The 22,543-nt window shown below is 45.1% G+C and overlaps 1 protein-coding gene across 6 annotated transcripts in view; it reads left to right on the plus strand.

Moving 5' to 3' along the window:
• Positions 1 to 22,543, plus strand: part of LOC138246161 (zinc finger protein 354C-like) — a 301,773-nt gene that overhangs the window by 48,263 nt on the left and 230,967 nt on the right. For 4 of the 6 annotated variants that reach the window (XM_069200466.1, XM_069200464.1, XM_069200465.1 and 1 more), the window contains exon 2: positions 2,823 to 3,016. The exons of the other annotated variants lie outside the window; for them this stretch is intronic. In XM_069200466.1, coding sequence (XP_069056567.1) covers positions 2,993 to 3,016 — 24 coding nt within the window. In that variant the 5' untranslated portion in view covers positions 2,823 to 2,992. The remainder of the gene's footprint in view (positions 1 to 2,822; positions 3,017 to 22,543) is intronic. 6 annotated transcript variants of the gene reach the window in all.

Here is a 22,543-nt window from a genome sequence, read left to right on the forward strand (position 1 = left end):
GGGCAAAGTGTGTGGTTGGTTGAGTGTTATTTTGGGTATTGTGTGTGCAGTAATAATTGTAGGTGTGATTGTGGGTATGCCGTGGTTGGATAAGAAAGTGACTAACAATGCTTCAAAATCTGAGTCTGCCACACTAACACTGTGGGAAAAGTTTGAGCAAGATACACAACACTTGCATGAGGAGACTAATTCAAAAGGGGAACTTTCTACTAATGTCTTCTATCGCTTGCTGAATGAGTATGTTGATACAATGGATGTGAAAAACTGTTATGTGTGCACAAAGATTCCTTCATCAGTACAAGAAGGGGACACTTATCATAGTTTACCTTTAACCTACGGGATAAGCTGTAGTTTGCTACTAACAAGATTCTATGACCAGGAGCATGTGTAATATCTTTATTCTAATTTAGATGTGGTGTTTTCTTTTGTGCCTGTGATTGAGTTTTTGAACAAATTAGCTAAGGAGCATAGTTTAAAATTAGTTAGAGGTTTCTTTGAACCGATTCTGACATTTGGGACAGCTTATGCACACCGCAACAATCTGACCTGCTTATTAACACCTGTAGAGAAAAGCTTTTTAGATCACACAGATGATAGACGCAAAGCACTGAAAGAAAGATTAGAAAAAGGGCTAGAAAAACGCACATATGCAAATGATTATACTTACACTGCAATAAAGACGCAAGGCAAATTAGCTATAGATGCATTACATGTAGGCAGGCTTTGTATATACAGGCCAAAATCGGATCATGACACTTTATTTGTGGGAACGAGTGAATGCAGGCATGTGTTTTTGTTTCAGAGTAAGTGGACATTCATGTTAAATGGACAGGATCCAGCGATCCCTGGGATCTATTATATTTGTGGGCTTAATGCTTATTACCGTCTTCCTAGAGGATGGTATGGGACATGTTATTTGGGGATAGTTTTCCCAAAGATTTACCAGATTGACGACTTAAAGCAAATACCTAAAATGTCTGAATTACAACATACAAGACAAAAGAGAGAGACAGCGGCTGCTGTCGTTGGAGCCATAATTCCTTCAGTAGGGGTTATTTTAAACTCCATAAAGATTCGAAAGTTGTCTACTATTGTGGATAACATGCTGACAAATTTTACAGGGCTTTACTCCTGATGGATACTGAACTTGCTGCGGAAAGAGCTATGACTCTTCAAATCGGCTTGCTTTAGACATTCTTTTAGCAAAGAGCGGCGGAGTCTATAAGATGCTTAACGAGCGTCATTACTGCTCATTTATTCCAGATAATAGCAAAAAGATTAGAGGTATGCTTACTAACCTAACAAGAAATAGTGCAGATTTGAAAGATTTGAAGGAACCGGGAGTCTGGGAGAAAGTTGGAAAGGGAATTGCCAGTAGGGAGCTGGTTTAGCAATATTTGGAACGGGGTTCTTGCAAAAATACTAGGGGGTCGATTAATCGTTCTGATCTGTTTATTGGGTTTATGGGGAACATGTAAAATTAATGACAGAATTAAAAGAAATTGGACAAAGCGAAACAAAAGAAACGAAGAAAATGAAAGGGAGAAAATGTTCAATGAAATTTGGGAGAGTTCACACAAAGGTCAAGATGTTGAAATGCGCATTATGCGCAAGGTGAAAAATTAAAGGTGAAAATTAAAAGTGAAAGGTTGAAAGGGAAGGGTTTGTGTGATGACGATAGTCATCAGAGGAGGGACTGAGAGAGAGTAGCTTATATAATCTATATTAACATGAAATGTTTATGAATTCATGAGTGATAATGGCGCATAAAAACTATCAGTAGGTTTTGCTAAAATGTGCATCTAAAATGTGACCACGGGGAGTGGCACTTCCCTCTTTATGAGGGAAGTGTCCCTTTTCCCTGAGAGCTGAGTTCTGACTGATGGTGAATCAACTGATGTCCTGAAGACGAAGACTGAACCTGAGTGCTGACCTAAACCTTGGAGGGTAACCATGACAATGAAATTGTGATTTGTCTGTTTGCTTTCCTTTCTAGGTACCAACTGCTTACTTTTGACAGAGACCACAGCTAGATGTTTTCCAAATTGGTGTTCTAAATTGTTTTGCATGAAGCCCAACATGCTAATGCTAATTAGTGGTTAGGACAGGGGTTCACTAAACTGACACAAATAGACAAACAACTGAATCTATGCTTTGTTGAACTGACGCGTTGATGACACTCTGCTAAAGTTGACCTATGTTGACGCTGTGTTATGTTCTAACAATTGCATTCCTTGCTTTGATGAAGTCTTATTCGAGTTGCCAAATTGTGGCAATGTTATTGAGTGTTTTGGTTTTGAGATTAACACATATGCTTTTAGAATTGTAAACAATAGGGAATAAAACTTTGTAAAATTCTACTAAACTGGTGTGGTTATTCATGACTGCAAGGTCATGGTAGCGTCTTGAGTTGATTAATGTCTTTGACTAAAGTGAAATGCATTGTGATAATAAATATTGATGACATTGTTGACGTATTGATTGATATATTGATTAGCTATTTCGTCCTAAGGTGTCTCAACTGGGTCAAAGGATTCATTGGCCTAAAACGAGTCCTGATGTGTAATACATTATCATAGGGGAACGCGTTAACAACTGATTAACATTATATGTGCTTTAATAATTAGCACTTCATCTGCTGTGTTAGTAGTTAGTCTCTGGGCATCCAAATGAGCAGTTTAATTCTGAAATATCCAAAATGTTTAAAATCTAATGGATTGATTTAAGGAATACACACCCAGAACTCAGTCATCAGTGATTTCTTTTAATGATCTCATGATGGACCTTCAGAAGTTTATAATCTGATGATTTCTGTTTTTCAGAATTCAGAAAGCAGAGATGGGGAGCATATGAATAAAACACCTGAATGTTTTATGGGCAAGTACGGAACAATCACTGCAGGCCCATCTCTGTGATCGTGTACACATTGAAGAGTCCCCCTCCCAAATTAGACCGGGGACAGTCCATGTAATCCAGTCACTGGTAAAAAAGAATGTCTACGAAAGGATCAACTCGGGTATACACATCTTACTTATGAGATGGATTTATGTAATGTGCAGTAACTAGCTCATTTGTTAGATGTTGATAAATAGTTGACATGTTCAAAATGGTCATGTGTTGGCTGTCTTGAGATTACAAGACTTGTCTCTGTGAAGTTCCCTTGATTAGAAAGAAGTGATTAATTCTGAAATAGCCTGATGTTGCTACAGCGTACCCTCTATGTAGGGACCCTCTTCATCTTGAGATGTATATTACTAGCAAGAGAAAAAATCCGCTTAAGGCATAAAGCTGCCCTCGGGGGTGTAAATTGAAAACTACAACTCCAGGTACATAACCATTGCCTTGATATTAGCAGTGCTCAAACACTTTCCTTCAATACCTTAATTTGTGAAATGATGCCAAAGTGTAGGATGTAGCTGCTTATCTCTTGAATGTTCCTCCAGTTATAATATTATCTCTATTCACAAGTTTGACTACATATTTTGTCTTCTTGTTTTACTTTTACATATAAAATTAGTTGCATCAAAATGATAAAACAAGTAGAATGATATGCTTCTATGAATGTAAATATTTGAGAGACCTCTTTATTTGGATGAAAAGCTAAGTTCGGAGTGCAGTTTTAACTTTTTGTTATGGACTGGTCCAATTTCTTGACACTTTGACGCTGCTATCAATTTATGCAGCCATCCTAGTCAAAACACTAATCAACAACTCCTTAACAAGAGTTTTCCCAGAAGATTTAAAAAAGGCAAATGTACTCCAGTTATTACAAAAAACCTAACCTAACCTGGATAATCAAGACCCTGACAACTACAGACCCATAGAAAATGGACCATTCGTAGGAAAACTTATAGAAAGAGCAGCTTCTGCCCAGTTATCACAATTCATTGAAGACACTTCCTTAGTTTCCGACTTCCAACCTGGATTCCGTCCAGGAAGAGACACTGAATCAGCTTTTTTCTCTATCTGGGATGACCTCAGTGAGTCATTTGAGCCAGTGTTTTGTGGGTGGCGGTCACTGGCACCCATTCACTGGCATTTATTTTTCCCTTCATCCGTTTTCTAAGACAAGAATGGGGAAACACATAAAGCAGACATAGGGCGTGTTAGAAATTGGCTCTCTAGTTGGCAGAGATATACACCCTTGTCCAAGTAGGGACCACAATCCTAGTCAGAGTAAGTTGCAACACAATCCAAATTATCCTGTGCTAACCCTCTGGTAGCTTGGCACAGATCAGACAAGCCTAACTTAGAAGGCAATGTGTAAAGTATTTGTGCAATAACTCATTGCGATTTGTGCATATTAGATTGTTTATCTTATTGTATTCAGATAAATACTATCTATTTTCCTAAACTGGTGTGGTGTTTTCACTGTATTGCTGTATATCCCTTTTTAAAGGTTTAAAAGAGTCTCAATCCTTATGAATCAGTGGTTGTATCCCTGTAACGCACAGTACCTGGAATGTGTAAAAAAATGACGCGCAAGGGCCGCAGAGGAAGAGATGCGTTGAAAAATAAGGTGCTGTGTCAGATTTTCCTGTGCGGCACAGACGTTGCCCAGTTCCTTTCCCTGCTGCAAAGTGATGCTTCGATTTCCAGGAGCACAGGCTTGGTTCCTCACTGCAATGCGGGGATATTTTGATGCCCAGGGACAATGCGTTGAAAAAGTTTGACACGCCAGTAAGAAAGAGCAGGCACTGGGTTGATCCAGTAGGCGATGCGGTGAATTTTCAGCTGCACGGCTGGCACTTTGTTGATTTCTGCAGACGTGTGTTGATTTTCCGACACACGGGGATTTTCTTCTCTGGGGTGAAGTCTTAATGGCCTTAAGACTTCAGGACAGGAGGCAAGCTCAGTCCAAGCCCTTGGAGAGCGCTTAGGAGGAAGGTAGAGGCCAGCAGCGCGGCAGTCCTTCTCAGCAAAGCATTCTAGATGAGTAATTTGGGCAGCCAGGCAGTCCCTCTGACAGAGTCCAGGTGTAGATCCAGAAGTGTCTGAACACCTTTTAACAAGTTATAGCTCAACTGATACAATACTGCTTTCGAACATAATGGACGTGTATATGGCAGAAACGACAAATGTAATGTGCTGGTGATAGGCGTTTGTAGGAAGGTAGCCTCTTTCTAGCCTTGTTACCCCCACTTTTGGCCTGTTTGTGAGTATATGTCAGGGTGTTTTCACTGTCTCACTGGGATCCTCCTAGCCAGGACCCCAGTGCTCATATGTTTGTGGCCTATATGTGTTCCCTGTGTGGTGCCTAACTGTCTCACTGAGGCTCTGCTAACCAGAACCTCAGTGGTTATGCTCTCTGCTTTCCAAATTTGTCCCTCACAGGCTAGTGACTAAATTTACCAATTCACATTGGCATACTGGTACACCCATATAATTCCCTTCTTTATGGTACTGAGGTACCCAGGGTATTGGGGTTCCAGGAGATCCCTATGGGCTGCAGCATTTCTTTTGCCACCCATAGGGAGATCTGACAATTCTTACACAGGCCTGCCACTGCAGCCTGAGTGAAATAACGTCCATGTTACAGCCATTTACCACTGCACATAAATAACTTATAAGTCACCTATATGTCTAACCTTCACCTGGTGAAGTTTGGGTGCAAAGTTACTTAGTGTGTGGGCACCCTGGCACTAGCCAAGGTGCCCCCACATCGTTCAGGGCAAATTCCCCGGACTTTGTGTGTGCGGGGACACCATTACACTCGTGCACTACACATAGGTCACTACCTATGTATAATGTCACAATGGTAACTCCGAACATGGCCATGTAACATGTCTAAGATCATGGAATTGTCCCCCCAGTACCATTCTGGTATTGGGGGGACAATTCCATGATCCCCCAGGTCTCTAGCACAGAACCTGGGTACTGCCAAAACTGCCTTTCCGGGGCCTCCACTGCAGCTGCTGCTGCCAACCCCTCAGACAGGTTTCTGCCCTCCTGGGGTCCAGGCAGCCCTGGCCAAGGAAGGCAGAACAAAGGATTTCCTCTGAGAGAGGGTGTTACACCCTCTCCCTTTGGAAATAGGTGTGAAGGGCTGGGGAGGAGTAGCTTCCCCCAGCCTCTGGAAATGCTTTGATGGGCACAGATGGTGCCCATCTCTGCATAAGCCAGTCTACACCGGTTCAGGGATCCCCCAGCCCAGCTCTGGCACGAAACTGGACAAAGGAAAGAGGAGTGACTACTCCCCTGGCCAGTACCTCCCAGGGGAGGTAGCCAGAGCTCCTCCAGTGTGTCCCAGACCTCTGCCATCTTGGAAACAGAGGTGTTGGGGGCGCACTGTACTGCTCTGAGTGGCCAGCAGGTGACGTCAGAGGCTCCTTTTGATAGGCTCTTACCTCTCTTGGTAGCCAATCCTCCTAACTTGGTAGCCAAACCTCCTTTTCTGGCTATTTAGGGTCTCTGCTTTGGGGAATTCTTCAGATGACGAATGCAAGAGCTCACCAGAGTTCCTCTGCATCTCCCTCTTCACCTTCTACCAAAGGATCGACCGCAGACTGCTCCAGGACGCCTGCAAAACTGCAAAAAGTAGCAAGACGACTACCAGCAACATTGTAGCGCCTAATCCTGCCGGCTTTCTCGACTGTTTCCAGGTGGTGCATGCTCTGGGGGTAGCCTGCCTTCACCCTGCACCAGAAGCTCCGAAGAAATCTCCAGTGGGTCGACGGAATCTTCCCCCTGCTAACGCAGGCACCAAAAGACTGCATCACTGGTCCTCTGGGTCTCCTCTCATCCTGATGAGCGTGGTCCCTGGAACACAGTAACTCTGTCCAAGTGACTCCCACACTCCCAGTGACTCGTCAGTCCAAGTTTGGTGGAGGTAAGTCCTTGCCTTCCCACACTAGACTGCAAAGCTGTGTACCGCATGATTTGCAACTGCTGCGGCTCCTGTGCACTCTTCCAGGATTTCCTTTGTGCACAGCATAGCCTGGGTCCCCAGCACTCCATCCTGCAGTGCACAACCTTCTGAGTTGTCCTCCGACATCGTGGGACTCCCTTTTGTGACTTCGCATGGACTCCGGTTCACTCTTCTTTTAAGTGCCTGTTGGGGTACTTCTGCGGGTGCTGCCTGCTTCTGTGAGGGTTCTCTTAGTTGCTGAGCGCCCCCTCTGTCTCCTCCTCCAAAAGGCGACATACTGGTCCTTCCTGGTCCTCAGCAGCACCCAAAAACCTCTACCGCGACCCTTGCAGCTAGCAAGCCTTGTTTGCCGTCTTTCTGCGTGGGAACACCTCTGAAAGCTTTTGCGACGTGGGACATCCGTCTTCCAAATGAGAAGTTCCTAGTCCTCTTCTTTCTTGCAGAACTCCAAACTTCTTCCAACCGGTGGCAGCTTCCTTGCATCTTCAGCTGGGGTTTCCTGGGCTCCTGCCCCCCGGACCCTGTTGCAACTATTGGACTTGGTTCCCTTGTCTTACAGGTACTCAGGTCCGTAAATCCGTTGTCAGTGCACTGCTGGTGTTTGTTCTTCCTGCAGAATCCCCCATCACGACTTCTGTGCTCTCTGGGGGTTGTAGGTGTACTTTACTCCTACTTTTCAGGGTCTTGGGGTGGGGTATTTTTCTAACCCTCACTGTTTTCGTACAGTCCCAGCCACCCTCTACAAGCTCACATAGGTCTGGGGTCCATTCGTGGTTCGCATTCCACTTTTGGAGTATATGGTTTGTGTTGCCCCTATACCTATGTGCTCCTATTGTAATTCTACACTGTTTGCATTACTTGTTTGCTCTTATTTACCTGATTTGGGTTTGAGTACATATAACTTGTGTATATTACTTACCTTCTTACTGAGGTTACTCACTGAGATACTTGTGGCATATTGTCCTAAAAATAAAGTACCTTTATTTTTAGTAACTCTGTGTATTGTGTTTTCTTATTATATTGTGCATATGATATAAGTGCTAGGCACAGTAGGAGCTTTGCATGTCTCCTAGTTCAGCCTCAGCTGCTTTGCCATACCTACCTTCTATCAGCCTAAGCTGCTAGAAACACCTCTATTCTACTAATAAGGGATAACTGGACCTGGCACAGAGTGTAAGTACCACAAGGTACCCACTACAAGCCAGGCCAGCCTCCTACAGCGTTCACATCAGTAAGTACAGATATTATTCTTGAAATTATGAGATGATCCCATCAGGGTTCCAGCCCGAGGGACTCTCTTTATTGCTTGCAGATATTTGCAGAATTATCAATGTTTAATTTAATTAACTGCCAGAGGCATAGTTAAAATAGGAGAGCCCTCTCCCTGCTCTGTGGGTGTCCTAGGAAACAGGAGAATCGGCGAAGGTGAAGAACTAAACGAATGTTTGAAAGGAAGAAAGTGGCAGGAAAGGAATTGTATTCATTCAGGAATATAGAGTGCCAACAAAGACAACACGTGAGGAAGGGACATGGCGAAAGCAAGAGAGGGGAAGAAAGTAAGAGACATGAAGAACTGAAGAAATTGTAAGGGAAACGAAGGAAGGAAATGGGAAGAAATGAAGACAAATACAGGACATAGGGAGTGAAAGGTCTAAAGAAAGCAGGACGGGTTGATAGAAGAAGAAGGAGCAGATAAATGATGTGGTGTAGTGGCTAAATTTCCTCCTTTTTAAACTTCGTTCGAACCCTGGCGTTTTGCCCTGACCAATATGAGTTCTATGGCTAGATCCACTCACACATCAATTTTATGAATGAGGGAGCTATTGGATACATCGTAATCATAATTGTAGGGTGGTGTGTAATTCGGCGTCCTTGGGGGTTACCATGCAGCACGTGGTGGACGCCCACAAAGTTGCACGGTTCTAGATAATCTGAAATGGTTTGCTAGTAATTTCCGACCCTTGGAACATGCACAAATATATTCTTGTAATAGCCAGAGTATGCGTCTTTCTATAATGGAAAAGATGCCCTCCAATATTTGACTGGAGAGTAACGAGAACGGGTTATTTTCAATGGTAAATGTGTATTTCCTTTACAAAAAATGTTTCTGCACATATATTCAATACGTAGTCCAATAGAATACATGCTTAAAAACAAATCACTGATGTTGAAAGTCTACAATTTGCAGAGAATTCTGTGCATGCTCCTCTTAGATTTTGTGCAACTGCAAACAGGCATCACTCTGTGTAACACTGACGCAATTTGTATCCTGGCGCATTCTTTTTTACAGGGAAATGACTTTGTGCTTAGAAACATGTTCTGCACCAGTACTGCATGAAAACAAAAGTTTGTAGCATGTGTGGCTGTAAATACACATACCCTGCATACGCCTGCCATCTAGCGTTGAGCTTGGATGGTTGCAACTTGTTATTGTTGTAAGAAGTCTTACAAGTCATGATATTTTATTATGTGACTCCTCTTATAGATGGCAATGCGCTTGGGCATCACTGGCATCTCGTGCGGACGTGTATTGACAGTGCTACCGTACTCAGCATCTCGACTTTCATTTTTATTTCAAGCCCGCATGGTCGAATCCTTCACTTCTGTCACCAAGAACACTTCTTTGTCCCTTTCTACTCCCTCGACGCTTTTCGGAGACCCCCCCACCCTTTAGGGCTTCGCACCTCTTCCATCGTCGGCTCCGGAAAATGAAGAGCTGTGGCGGGTGATGGGACAAAAATCCTTCCTGGAAAGCCCTCAGTGCCACGCTTAATTACCCTGGGCTGAACTCCACAAGGTCTGCTATCTCGGTCTCTCTCACAGCTACAACTAGACCACCTGCCTCTTCTGTTTGGCATCTGGATGAGGCAGTCCATGGAAGACACACAGGACATCTTGAGCAACGTAAAGTCCTCCGGAGCTGAACAAGGACGCAGAGTCATCAGGCATCTCTGCCTAGAGAGCATGTCCAGTGAGGGCTTACCCACCATCAGCGCCACTGCAGCAAACCATGTTATTATCCAGCTGGCAGCCACATACCATAAGGTATCTATGACCATCATGCCCGAGGACAATGACTTCCTGAACAAGACGCTCTCTAAAACAGAACACTGTGTCGAGTGCTTTAAATGGGCCGGCACTTTTTTATTTTTAGGGGAGAGTACCGGCACTTCTCGAGAAAAACGTAATGCTTTTAATTGTAGAGTACCGGCACTTCTCAGAAATAAGCAGGTACTTTACTTCTATTTTTCCATTTCAAGCACTGACTGTGTCCTGTTCCTCCCGATGTTGAAGTGGATGCTGAAGATTGTTCCCAACACCCTTAAGAAGCTGGTAAAAGTCGGGTAGTTACCCCCGCAGTGGGGAGATGTTTAAGCCGCCTTCTTCTGACCCCACATACATTAAGGGCCAAATCCCCAGAATTCCTGTTGGTACATGCTGCCCTCAAGCAGGCTGCTGCTCATGCTCAGGGTGACGCTTCCCATCCTGACACGGAGTGAGCTTGGTGTTTACTTTTACAACAAGCCCATGTCACTATGTTCAGAAAAAACAGTATTCAGAGTTGGAAGACTTAGTGGACACCTGTGCATGGTTTCATAGGCATGAACAAGAAAAGTGAGGACCAAACTAAGTTCCTACTGTGCATCATAAAGGATTTGGGAGGAAACAGTTGAGGCAGACCTTTTAGAAACCCCATCACAACAGCTGATTTGAACAAGGAGGGCTGGCCCAGTGAAAATAAAAAGGCCAAATGGGTCAATATATGACCTTCAACTGCGCTTACTGGGCCAAAGATAAGACAACCAATAGAACATCCACATGTTTGGCCTGAAGTGGTTTAGTATTGCGGCTACAAAGTAGTCCCAACATTTGGCATACACTACTCACACTTTGTAGAAGGTTGCCTGGCAGCCAAGATGACATTCACAACTCCACGACGAACATCAAATGCCATTAACTGCTGCCACGTAATCTCCACGCATGGAAGTGCAGCCGCTAGTGATGGCTCCCAGCATCAGCTCTGTCCCAGTCTCGAGAATGTGGCCCAATAGATGGCAAGCTGTTCACTGAAAATTAACAGAGACAAAACGGAGCTGATACTAGTGGGGAACGATGTATCCCAACATACTACACTAGGCTGGCTGGACAGTCTAGAGACCCCGCTAGTGCCATCGTCTCCTATGAAAAGTTTAGGAATATGACTGGACAGCTCCCTGCCAATGGAAGTGCAAACAGAAAAAACTGACTTGTACGTGATTTTCCTTTCTGAGAACCTTATGTAAAATTCTGGATTTATTATCTAATCTTTCCAGGAGAATGGTAATCCAGGCACTTATTCTGTCGTGCTTGGACTACGGGAACTCCTTGTAACTGGGCTGTCCCAAAACGATTTTAGAGAGACTTAAAGTGGTCCAAAATGCTGCAGCCATAACAACATTCAAGTTAACTAAATGCTTGTCAGCCAAAGATTCCTTAGTCTCCTTGCACTGGCTACCAGTGGATAAAAAACAATAACATTGAAGACACATTGCATAACTAAAAGGGCTATTAATCTTTGTGGATCCAATATGATTAGGGTTCTTCTTAGTTCCTACACCCCCAATAGGACTTTAATGTCCTCTCACTCCGGTCTTCTGAAGGTCCTTCGCATTCAGAAGCCCAGGTGGGGTGTAAGGTATTTCTCTTACATATCCCTCAAACTGTGGAATTCAGTGCCTAGCAGCTTGAGAACAGAACCCAATGAAACCAGATTCAGAAAGCTCCTTAAAACCTGGCTCTACGCCAACTAATTCCTGGAGCTTGGTGAACAGACCCAGTTGAAGTTCTGGAGGGACAGACTGCACCAAAGGCAGACTTGCAATTAGTAACCCCACTGGAAGCCTGAACGGATCTGTGAAGCCCAAAGGCGTACCAGAAGAATTCAGAACTTTGCCAGAAATGTGAAGCGTGGCCTCACAAAAGGCTTTTATTGGGTGCAAAGTTGATGACACAAACCGTAAACTCTGGGTGCATCAGGATCAATTGCTGATTTGGCTCTTAGGTGGGGGGCCGAGACCGCAAAGCACTGTGGCACCCTCAGAGCTTCTTAGGTTAAGAGTGGCAGGACTGGGAATAATCTTGCTTGGTCATTTAGTTTTTCTGTTTTAGTTTTGAATTACTGAAAGACTTGGACCTCATCGAAGACCTGTTGGGGGAATGTCCTAGAGAGGAGAAACTGGTCTGCATCCTAGACTTCGAATCGGAGCAGGACTTCCAATAGTTCTTCTTTTTTACTGAAGAAAAAACATGTCAAAAGACAGGGAAAAAGATACTGAAAGAAAGGACCTGACGTCAGCACTCAGGCGTGGCTCATATGTGTGGTTCCTTTTGTCACTTTCAGGATGAAGTTGGCATAAAGATGCATGATGTCACCTACTGGCATGTGGGAGCAGTGCTGGGAAATCTTCCATATCCAGTCTGGCATCTGGAGATATTCTAAAGGTAATGAGACTGGGGTTAGAAGTATCCATCAGAAACGGCATTACCTTCACATCCAGGCTGTGCACTTTTGGTTATCGACTGTCTTTCTGAATTGTATCTACTCATTAGCTCGTTTTGTTCAGTGTTGGACATTAATATTTCTTCTCTTGTACCTTTCCAAATTCCAAAAATATTGTCTACTTACCTTGTCTGTCTGACCCTTGTCTGACGTTTGATATCATATGTTGTTTTTTCTCTCCAGCCCCCAGGGCCTCAAACAGACTGCGGCAGCTGCTTTGTTTATCAACAGTCCTTGCTTTTTAGTCAATGGCATTATCCATTCTAACACTTGTAGTATCACCTTTACTAGTGCAAGAGTGAGAAAAACATCTCAACATACTAAGCACCGTTGGCTACAAAGCAAACTATCTAGCGAGCAATGGGCAATGCTACATTTTACTTGGTTGGATTCTTGCCAGTTCCCCCAAAGTAGGGTACATTATGTTAGAGACTTCTAACCAAAGATCCCTCAAATTGTGAATTTCCCAGACGCCAAATTGTATCCAGTGGATTTTCATAGCAACTTCTTCATGGATCAGTAGGTGTCATCGTGGGCTTTGCGTTGGGTTTGTCCCACCTCAGATTGAAAGTCGGGGCCATTATATCTGTGCTAATATCAGTTCCTTACTTTCTGTGCCTTCTGATGTGGGTTTGGAGTTTGTTTCCTTACTCTGTCAGAGAGATTTCTTTCTTGAAATATCTACCAGTGTACTACCGACAATTTCCTATCAAAAACCATGCAAAGGTGCAAACCATGTAAGGATTCCCATGAGCAGATGCAGTGACAGACCTCCCACGAGGTCTGTCTCTCGACTTAAAGTACTACTCTGCATCCTGTGATCAATGCAAAGGATGAATCCAAAAATCATCTACGAGGCAAAGCCAAACTCTCTATATTACAGAACACAGAAATAAGTCCAAAGTAGGACAGCCCCGGTTCAAGTCAAGGGCGTGGATGCCATCCAGCTCCCAGGGCCTCTTGACCAGACTTCATCAAAGTCCCTTTTTTCAGATAAGTGTAAGAAACAGTAGTGATTCAAGCACAGCACCATGTCGTCCAGCAACTCTCACCATTCGAAGTCATACACCGGGTTCCCCTAAGCCGCAAACTCTGTTACCAAACCTGGAAATTATTTTGAACCTGCTTCCTTTTAGCCCCGACTTCCATGGCCCCATGGTGACAAAACAAATCAAGGAATTCTGAGAGGCCATGGTCTGCATAATTGGTACCCGACTAGATCCCCCTGGAGGGCCTCCAGGCCCAAAGGGTCTCAGGTGGTCTCTAATCGTCCACCTCCGGCAGATCCGTACCTGAGCCCTACTTTGCAACTGGTCTTGCCCCGACGTCAGTTGAGGCTTCAGGCACCCCACACCTATTGTGGCACCACATCCCACGTTACAGCCCCAACCATCAACATTGACACTGGAGGGGAGCCAATAGTCCTTTCGGACTTTGAGGTAAATCTGTGCTCACTTCCACTGATGTCAGTCTACATCCATCCTCATCCGGTGTCTGATCTAGAGACTCTTCCACCCCGTCTAAATGAATATGGTAATGATTAGGATGATCAATCACCTTTCTATAATGAAGAAAAACAATTTTATGACTTCTAGGATGCCAGTGATACATTGCCTGGGGCTGGCCTACACATGCCTCTACCTGCTTTGGCCACTGAGGAGACTGCTTTCTTTGCCATGTGATCAGGAGAGCAGCCAAAGTCTTGAACTTGTGTTTCTCCTGGACTGAAGTCAAGGCTTATGTTCTAATTAATTATTGTGCTGAATCAGGTACAAAGCACACAAGGGAATCTACTGTCATTCAACGCGGCATTCACAGTCTTATTGTTGACACCTGGTCAAAACCAGTATCTCGCCTGCCAGTCAACAGGCAAATTGCAAGGCCTGCGCCATGGGCCTCTGCCATCCTGTTTGCAGCAGTCCTCTCCCAAGAGCCTAGCGGTCTATGCTTACAACACCCAATTAAATCCCACTGCCCTTCTGACCACCCTGCTAGTTGAAACATATGGAGACCTTTGCAAAGAGGATGTTCTCATCGCCCAGCCATGCACTAAGGTTAATCGACACTAGCTGTCTTCAGGGGAAGTACTCACACTCGCTATCGGACATGGTGGCAAACATCTTGCAAGCCACCTGAGAAGCTAGTCCGACAGCATTGTAATCAAGATGATCAAGATGCTGTGAAGTACTCCATAAGATCGGGCTTGGACACTATTGAATGCCTGGGTAGAGCAGTCCGCAACAGCGCCATCCCAGCTGTCATGATTCTGAAATCACTTGAGGCATCTTCCGGGTATTTTTTAGTGCTGGACGTATCCTATTGGATACTGCTAACTGCAGATTCCACAACTTTAGAATATCCCAAGGCGCCACACTAGATGTGGAAGATTTTTCAACATAGCCCCTGCACGCTGGTAGGAGGCATCATGCGACTTCGCATTGACCTTGCACTGCCCCTGCAGTGACAACCTGTGCTGCACATGGCACACTGACATCAGTGCCCTTATTCTTTGATTTCGCATGTGAATCGCGACCTAGCTCCTTTTGCTTATCACTTGCTGATTGTTTTTTTCTCACAATAATTTCCCTCCAGTATGCAAGGGGACATACCTTCTCCTAAAACTCCAGGTTTTAAACCTTGTAGGTACCATCACAAGCAGATGTCTTTGACAGTTCCCCATGAGGTGTGTCTCCGGTGTTTTCATTTGAGTCACAACTTCAAATTATGCAAGGAGTGTGCTCTGATACCAGAGTACGAAGCCAGACTGCACATTGCAAACACCGCAGGAAGTCGCTTAAGACCCTGCTCTCAGGCCATTCTGGCAACAGGTTATCACTGAGGTGCAAGTCTTAGGGTAAGTCAGAGTACAAAAACAAACACAAGACGTTTATACAGGCCTTTTCCCAGCCTCTCCGCTCTCTGTCTCCAAAATTGTGAAGACATAAACGTGCCCCCGGAGATCCTAAACCTCCCACTCGTAGCTAATTCCACAGCTGATGCGGATGCACACCACATTTCTAGGTTATCTGTAAGGCCACAACAAATTAAGGTGTTTAAGGAAGTCATGCTTAGAATCATTGGCACCCTGCCGGGTCCCTCTGGCACATCTTTGGGTCCCATAGATCCACAGGAACTTCCGGTCTAGTTATCACTGCAGGGTTTGCCCTTTGTACTGCTGATGCCTCGTGAATCCACCTTGCACTCAACTCCGACTCTGGAGCTGACACCATGTCTTGCAACACAATCCATGCTGGTTCCACCCACGTTGATGCTGACCTTGATGCCACTGTTATGGGACGAGGATGCCTATACTGTCGGTCTCTGAACCAAATCTGTCTCGACCTCAGCCAAAGTCACTCCTTGGAACAGTTTTGACACACCAGGCCCAGTACATTCTGACTGATAAAACAGTACCTTTGCCTCAAAGTCTCCCTCCACTGCCCCAACAACTTTTCGGATCAGACTCTCAACAGACTTAGCCTGTTTTTGTTAATTATGGTGATGAATTTCCCCCACAATATGATGATGACCATTATAATTTGAATCTACTATATAATACTATACAATTATAATTGGACACATCCCCTAGATTTCCCCCCTGGCCTTTTCACAGAGGAATCAGCCTCATTCACTTTAGGCATCAGATATGCATCTAGAGTTCAGGATTTGCAGTTACCTTCTTTTGAGTTGAAAACCAGAATCCTCAGTGATGTTTCACAACCCGAACAGACCACATCTGAACCTTTGATGTCATTTAGTGAGGCTTTGACTGACACCCTCATATGTATTTGGGCTAAATGGCGCTATTGCCTGCCTGTGAAGAGACAGGTGGCATGACCCAGTAGACCCTCTTTGGATGACCCTGGCTTTCTAATGATGCACCCTACTGCTAAGAGACTGGTAGCTCAGTCATCTGCTAACAGGGCTAATCTAAATTCTTTCCCCATGATCCTCCACCTGCACACAGAGAGTCAAAAAGAAGTGAAGCATGTAAAAAAGGATCTTCATTGGTTAGCCTCGTCCTTAGTCCAATCAGCGCCAGCTGTTTGCTGTGTAGGTACTCCTATGCATTAGGAGACGGAGATGGAGATGTTACCACACCAACTTGGCACAGACCTTCATGATGGCCAGAATATGGCCAAAGATGTCATACAGTTAAGCCTAAACATGACAGATTCTTTAGAGTGGTCAGAACTAATGTGGTGCTCCTTCACCAGGCACCAATGAGATCCGTGGGCTTTCCAAGTTACGTCCAACTTTCACTCATGGATATGCCTTTTGACAGATTCACATGTGACAAGAAGGATGACTCTGCCCTTACGCAATTTAAACAAAGCAGAGCCACTGAGCACTCCTTTGAGCACGCCATACAGCAAGGCAGTATCCCCAAAATGTTGCCTCTTTCAAGGCATCGTTAGAGCTTTGGCTGACAGACAAGGTCAAGATACACTACCTCAGCTGCAAAGACCAGCCGTTTTGTGTAGGAAGCTAGCTCTGTATATACTATATCAAAGTGAGAAATAGTGTGCACAGAGTCCAGGGGTTCCTCAGAGGCTTAACAGAGGCCAAAGTATATAATAAGTAGATAAGTGATGCTCTCTTTGTGGTAGTGTGATCGAGCAGTTATGGCTTATCAGAGGGTAGTGCAAACATTTGTTGTACACATACAGAAAATAGAAGCACACACTCAGTGACTTATCTCCAGACCAATGGTTTTTATATTGCAAAAATATATTTTTCTTAGTTTATTTTTAGAACCACAAGATTCAAGTTGCAGGTAAGTACCTTAAAGGTTTCGTATTTCACACAGGTATCAACAGTACTTTGTTTGACAAAGGTAAGTAATACAGTTTTTGAATTATTGGCAAAAAGCTATTTTAAAAATGGTCACTGTGCATTTTTCAAACAGTTCCTGAGGGGAAGAAAAGGTAGATCTGTTTACAGTTAAGTACAACACTTACAGTCTCCGTCTCAGGGTTTCAGGAAGTCCAGGTTCAAGTTAACCCCAAACACCCACCACCAGCAACATGGGGCTGGCTGAGTGCAGAGGCTAAAGTTGAGCAATTTTAACATGGGCTCCTAAGTAGACAGGGGGTACTCGGAATCTGGTCAACCAGCAGGTAAGTACCCGCGACTTGGAGGGCAGACCAGGGAGGATTAGAAGAGCACTGAAGGGACCACAAGTAGGCACCAAACACACACCCTCTGCGCCATAGGGGCAGCCGGGTGCAGGGTGCAAACAGCAAGTCGTGTTTTCAATGCTGGTTTATGAGGAGACCCCAGGGGTCACTCAAAGGCTGCAAACGAGGTCCAGGGGGTTGTCTCAGGCACAACACCAGTCAGACAGGGAGGAGGGTCGCCTGCTGAACGATGAGGCACTGGGAAGCGGTTTCTCCAAGGCCTGGGGGCTGTGGGTGCAGTGTGCCTTTAGGCATCGGATATCTTCGTCCGGAGCTTCAGGGTCAGGGGGTCCTCGGGATGGGATTCCCTCTGCAGGCATCGTCGTGGAGGGGTGGGCAGGTCAACCCAGGGTGGACACTTGCTCGCAATCACCTGGGGACCCTCTCTTACTGGGTGGACCACCTGGACACGGGCCGTGGGTGTTGGGTGCACAGGGCTCAAGACTCACGCATCTGGAGTGATGTGGGAGTGATTGGTTGTAGGTTCCTTCAGACAGAGCTGCTCTCCTCTGGAGTTCTTGATCCTTTTGGGTACAGGGCAGTCCTCTGGACTTGGCAGAGTTCGCTGGGCCCGCTGGATGCTTCGCTTGTCTTTTTGCAGGTTCTTTGAAGCCGGACACAGGCCGTAGGGCTGTGGACAAAGCAGTTGTCGTTTTTCTTCTTCTCTGCTGGGGTTTTCAGCTTAGTAGTCCTTCTTCCTGTAGGTCTCCAGGAATCTGGTGAGTTGGGTTCAGGGAGGCCCTTAAATCCTAGATTTAGGGGCGTGTTAGGGGTCAGAGGGCAGTAGCCAATGGCTACTGTCCCTGAAGGTGGCTACACCCTCCTGGTGCCCACTCCCTTTGGGGAGGGTGGCACATTCCTACTCCTATTGGTCCCTGTCCTCCAAACCAAGATGGAGGATTCTGCAGGGAGACGGGTCACCTCAGCTCTGGGCACCTTGTGGGTGGTACTGGCTGGGGTAGTCACTCCTCCCTGTTTTCCCTAATTTTCCAGCCGGGCTTGCTGCCAAAAGTGGGGCTTTGTCCGGAGGGGCGGGCACCTCCACTAGCTGGAGTGCCCTGGGAAACTGTAACCCGAGGCTTGAGCCTTTGAGGTCCACCGTCAGGTGTTACACTTCTTGCAGGGGGAGGTGTGAAGCACCGCCACCCAGGACAGGCTTTGTTTCTGGCCACAGTGTGCACCAAGGCACTCACCCCATGTGGTCAGAAACGTGTTTGAAAGTGGCAGGCTGGCACAGACCGGTCTGTCCTACACTTGCAGTTCGGGTACCAAACAGGGGGCATCTCTAAGATGCCCTCTGTGTGCATTTTTCAATAAATCTCACATTGCCTTTAGTGTGGGTTTATTGTGCTGAGAAGTTTGTTACCAACTTCCCAGTATTCAGTGAAGCCATTATTGTGCTGTGGAGTTCGTAATGACAAACTCCCAGACCATATACTCAATATGGCTACACTGCACTTAAAATGTCTAAGAATGGACTTAGACACTGTAGGGGCATATTGCTCATGCAGCTATGCCCTCACCTGTGGTATAGTGCACCTTGCCTTAGGGCTGTAAAGCCTGCTAGAGGGGTGACTTACCTATGCCACAGGAAGTGGTTTGTGGGCATGGCACCCTTGAGAGGGGTGCCATGTCGACTTTCTTTTTCTCCTAACCAGCACACACAAGCTGCCAGGCAGTGTGCATGTGCTGAGTGAGGGGTCTCCTAGGGTAGCATAATATATACTACAGTCCTTAGAGACCTTCCTTGGCCACAGGGCCCTTTGTACCATGGGTAGCTTTGACAAGGGACGTAACTGTGTGCCAGGGCTGTGCCAATTGTGGAAACAAAGGTACAGTTTTGGGGAAAGAACACTGGTGCTGGGGCCTGGTTAGCAGGATCCCAGCACACTTTCAGTCAAAGGTGGCATCAACACTAGGCAAAAAGTGTGTGGGGGGGTAACTATGCCAACAGTGGCACTTTCCTACATTTTGGGATCGGGTAGGGGAAACCAGCAGACACTGACAGGGACAGCAATCCTCCCAGCCCCTCGGGCAGCAACCTCAAACCGATTTTTAATTTGTTCATCGCAGCACAGAACCACCCTGTGAGAGGCAGAATAAGCCATTTTCTCCATGGGTGGCATGCCTTAAAATCTGACGGGTTGGTCCTGCAGATAGTCCAATGATCTGCACCCTGCTTTTCTTGGCCTACGTTGGAGCAGCTTTCAAAGGAGCATTAGTTTATTTTGTTGCTGAAAATTCAAGCTCTTTTGGAGAAAGGAGCCTTAAAGAGAGTCCTGGCCTTGGTGATCGGAGCGGAGTGTTACTCATATTATTTCCTCGTGCTGAAAAAGGCACCTCTCAGACCTCTCAATTCCTTTATTTGGAAGGACAAATTCAAGATGCTTACCCTGTCCCAGGTTTTATCTGAGCTGGATCCAGGAAATTGGATGGTAATGTAGTATCTTTAGTACGCCTATTTCAATGGTGCTGTCCTGCAGGCCCACAGGACCTACCAGAGGTTCAAGGTGGCCTCCAGCATTTTCATATTGCCGTGCTTCCTTTTGGCCTCACAACTAACCTTAGGTGATTAGGAAGGTGATAGCAGTAGTCACAGCATACTTGGAGCGGGGGTACCAGTCTTCCCCTACCTCGATTACTGGCTGTTAAAGTTGGGATCGCCACAGTCAGTTGTGGACCACCTCCAGACAGCGATGGACCTCCTTACATTATTAAGTTTCATGATCACCATGTCTAGGTCACACCTGCCTCCTTCACAGAAGCTCCCTTTCATCAAAACGTGGATATGGTTCCTTCCCTCCAGATCACTGAGTCCAGTATATTTAGGTCATGATTCTGATAAATAAGCCTTGGCCATCTGCATTCTACTCCTCAACCAGGGCCAGATGGCATATGGAGGTTCTGAAATCAGATCTGACATTTCAGTGGACTCAGCACCAAGAGGACATGTCAAGTTCCATCTAGGTTCTGGCGATGGCTGCAAAAGAGCTGTATTATGATTATGAAGTGAAGTCACTGTATGGCACTCCACCTCCGAATTCAAATAAAAATGCAAGACTGGACTCCCTCTCGGTCATGACCCCCAAGTACATACACCACATGCTTTGATACAGACTGAGATGCACGACAAAAACACTATTTCTCACTTCCACGGGCTTGCACGCAATTTCAACCTTGGCGCTAGGTGTGAAGGTAAGAAAACATTGCATCACATATCAAGAGACAGAACATGGCCAATCAATGCATGGTTTCAAAATAAAACCACACAGTGATTGGCCCTGGTTTGTGAACTTCCCAACCTCAGCGCTTCCTAGATTTTAGAACTGTCACAGAAATATCCATCCTATATACGCACCATGCATCTGGGCCAGTACCGACACTGCTCCCTTGCTGTTAGAGCTGTGCCAGGATTGGCTAAGGCAGGGCAATCCTGCGCTCCAGGAGAGACAGGAAGTGCTGTGGCAGTTTTCCTCCGGCTCCCTAACATTGCACAGTCCCGAAAGGCCTAAAGTGCGCATGTCCCGCTGGACAATGACAATGGTTTAGTTGTTATTCACAAGTTTCTTTCTTTGGAGAGTGCATGGCACAGTATTGGTTCATTAGGCAGCACGTATCGCAAATATGAGCAGGAATAGCAATGTTGATTTAGTTATTATTCACAAGTTTCTTTCTTTGGTATGAGCATGGCAGATTTTTTTCTTAGAAGGATACATGGCAGATTTAGACATGGGCAAAAATAATGTAGGAGTCTTTTGATTTTGAGGTATATAGTGTTGTTTGATTGTGGTCCTCAAGATGCGTAGGATACATACAGTGATATGTTGTTTTTTTGTAGAGACTCTTGATGAAGAGTCCCACGACCCAAAATGCATTGGATACCAGGCGTTACTGGATCATGGTTGAGTTTGATCTGCTGGATATGATGCCAAGAACATGATTGTTAGCAGTTGATGGGACTCATGTTAGCCAATACAAATAATAAATATGGAATAATCAATAAAAAGAGACATAGGAGAATTTGTGGAAGTAATCGTTTTCTAAAGAACATTGCATGCATATCAAGCAAAAACAGTATTGATGAACCTTCAGGTCGTTGTAAAGTGTGTCTGGGAGCTGGCTAGTGGGACCACTACCAGCACGTCCAGGATATATATAAAGTAGCCCACAGCAATTCATCTAACCCCTTTTCACCCTTTATCATATCATTTCTCCCAGTTCAGATGTATGAATAAGCTCAGGTCAGTCCAGTCGCATGTTTCATCACAGATTCATATCTCATTTCTATTTCTGTTTTCCAGATCTCTCCAAAGAACTGACCCTTAACGCAATCTAGTCCACCATGCTGTCCATGTAAATTCAGTTGCACTCAGCAGGGCACAGCATTCTGCAGCCTCTAAACATAAGTGCAAACTATTCGTGATGATGCTTGCATTAAAATGTCTAAGAAGGGTCTGTAGCCACTGTTGCTGTTTCTCATGTATGTTAGACATAGGAACAAGAAGTGCACCATAGTCTTTCAGGTGTACCTTGCACAGTGTCAGTGCTTGCTCTTCTGATGTAGACCAGCTGCCAACTAAAAGTTGTCAGTTGGGAAAATGTAAGAGGAAAATATTGCTCTGTTGCATGCAAAGATTTTAGCTCAAATTGCTTAACCCCCATTGGGCTGCAGATGCTTTTTGTAGTGCAGCTTCTTTTACAGGTGGCAAGTAGTTCTGTTTATGCATTATTACTCAGTCCTTTGTAATTTTATCTGTAAAACTCCACAATGGGTGCAGGTTTTGGGGGAATTCCCAAATGGAAAAGCACATCAGTATGATTAAAATCTGTAGCTGCCAACTAATCTCTTGTCACACGAATCACATCCAGCCATTTCGGCTTTTTAGATTCTGGAATTAGTATTTCACTATTTTCTATTGTGTAGACCTGTTTCCTGAAAAATGTAAGTATGGCAAT

The sequence above is a fragment of the Pleurodeles waltl genome, chromosome 7 (assembly GCF_031143425.1).
Source record: "Pleurodeles waltl isolate 20211129_DDA chromosome 7, aPleWal1.hap1.20221129, whole genome shotgun sequence".
NCBI classification, from domain to species: Eukaryota; Metazoa; Chordata; class Amphibia; order Caudata; family Salamandridae; genus Pleurodeles; species Pleurodeles waltl.